General features: G+C 62.8%; 1 protein-coding gene across 1 annotated transcript in view; it reads right to left on the reverse strand.

The window, feature by feature from the left end:
• LOC308678110 (transmembrane protein 176B-like) overlaps positions 1–1442 on the reverse strand; it is a 6576-nt gene continuing 5134 nt past the window's right edge. The window contains exons 5-7 of the mRNA XM_081344965.1: positions 1359–1442; positions 888–998; positions 1–284 (exon numbers count right to left, since the gene is read on the reverse strand). The exon at positions 1359–1442 is cut by the window's right edge and continues 147 nt beyond it. Of these exons, the coding sequence (XP_081201091.1) occupies positions 198–284; positions 888–998; positions 1359–1442 (282 nt within the window). The 3' untranslated portion in view covers positions 1–197. The remainder of the gene's footprint in view (positions 285–887; positions 999–1358) is intronic.

The following is a 1442-nucleotide window of genomic DNA, read 5'->3' on the forward strand; positions in this document are numbered from 1 at the left end:
TCCAGAAAAGCTACTTTTATTAGCCGGGTGTGCAGGACGACTCTGCTTGCGTGAGGAGCAACGGAGAACTTCGGAGTTCGGCGGTGGCTGCTGGCACGTCCTGAAGCTGCTATTTGATCTGTGGGAGAGCCAAAGGCCAGCGTGACGTTTGGGTGTGTGTGTGAGGGGTAAGTGTGGGGGGCTTCCCTCCGTGCCCCTCAGGCAGGGATCGGCTTTTTGCCCGGCTCTTCGGGCGCAAGAGAGGCGTCTGAGTCCTCCACGTTCACATAGTCCTGCCAGCCTCCCTACGAGAAAAGGGAAAAAAAGGATTGCTGCATCTTCCCCCTGGATTAGCCAGTGGCCAGCAAGCCCCCCACCCCACCCCCACTCCCTCCAGAGCAGGGGTCCCCAACCTGCGAGCCGCGGCCTGCTACTTCGGCAACCGGGCCGCGGAGACAGCCGGCGAGCCTGGGGGTGTGAGTGGCAGGTGAGGACGCACGCAGGCTCCACTTCAAGTGAGCGGCAGGCGCTCGTGCGCGCCGCTCATGCAAACCGAGCTCCGGCTGCACGCACTCGCGTTTGCCCGCCCTTTCGGTGTAGTCATCCCTTCTCCCAGCGGCCTCTCCCCGCTGGTCCGCCGAGCCAGACACATTGGGGAACACGGTTCCGGAAGGGAACGTGGTAAGCCCCATGGCAGATCTTGCCAAGATCTCTTCTCGGAAAGCCATGCGAGGAAGCGTGACTCTTTCCGGAGTACCCGGAGTGACGACAGCTGGGGACTCTAGGCTGGTGCAAATGCCCCCCTTCCCCGTATGGATCCCTGGGATTGGGGGAGGCTGCCCTCCAGAGGGTCCAATCCGGCCCCTGCCCACTGGAGCCGGGAGCTCTGCGCCCTTCCCTCCACGTACCCAGCAGGAGCAGCACAGGCGGCGCAGGCCGTATCCGAAGCAGAAAAGGGCGGTGGCCATGGCGACGACGTGCACAATCAGCAGAAGGATCTGGATGCTGCTCCACATGTGCTGGAGAAAGAGGGGGGCAGGGCTCAAATCAGCGGGAAAGCTGTGCAGGTGCACGCGGCAGGCACCCAGTGCAAAGCCCACCAACTCCCGGGCTTTGTCCGCACCGTCCGGGAGTCCGTGGGGAGGCGGAAGGAGGGTGTTGGAAGGGGGAACGCCCATCTGTGAGGACCAAAGGGTACCTTCTCCCAGAAGCTCAACACCGGAAGCCGTCTGAGGACAGGTGAGCCCTCCGTGTCCTTCATTCCGACATTCGGGACAGACGGACCAAGGGAAGCTGGTACGTCGATGGTCCCGTCATGGGGTTGCCGTCTTCTAAGGGGTGCCGCTGCCCGCCTCCCACTCTGGTGAACAAACACTCACCACAAGCCCCAAGAGAGCCTCCTGACAATTGTTCTTCTGTTGGCCCCTCTCGTCGTACGGCGGGATGGTGGTTGCCCACCAGGG

The sequence above is a fragment of the Vipera berus genome (assembly GCF_964194415.1).
Source record: "Vipera berus genome assembly, chromosome: Z".
NCBI classification, from domain to species: domain Eukaryota; kingdom Metazoa; phylum Chordata; class Lepidosauria; order Squamata; family Viperidae; genus Vipera; species Vipera berus.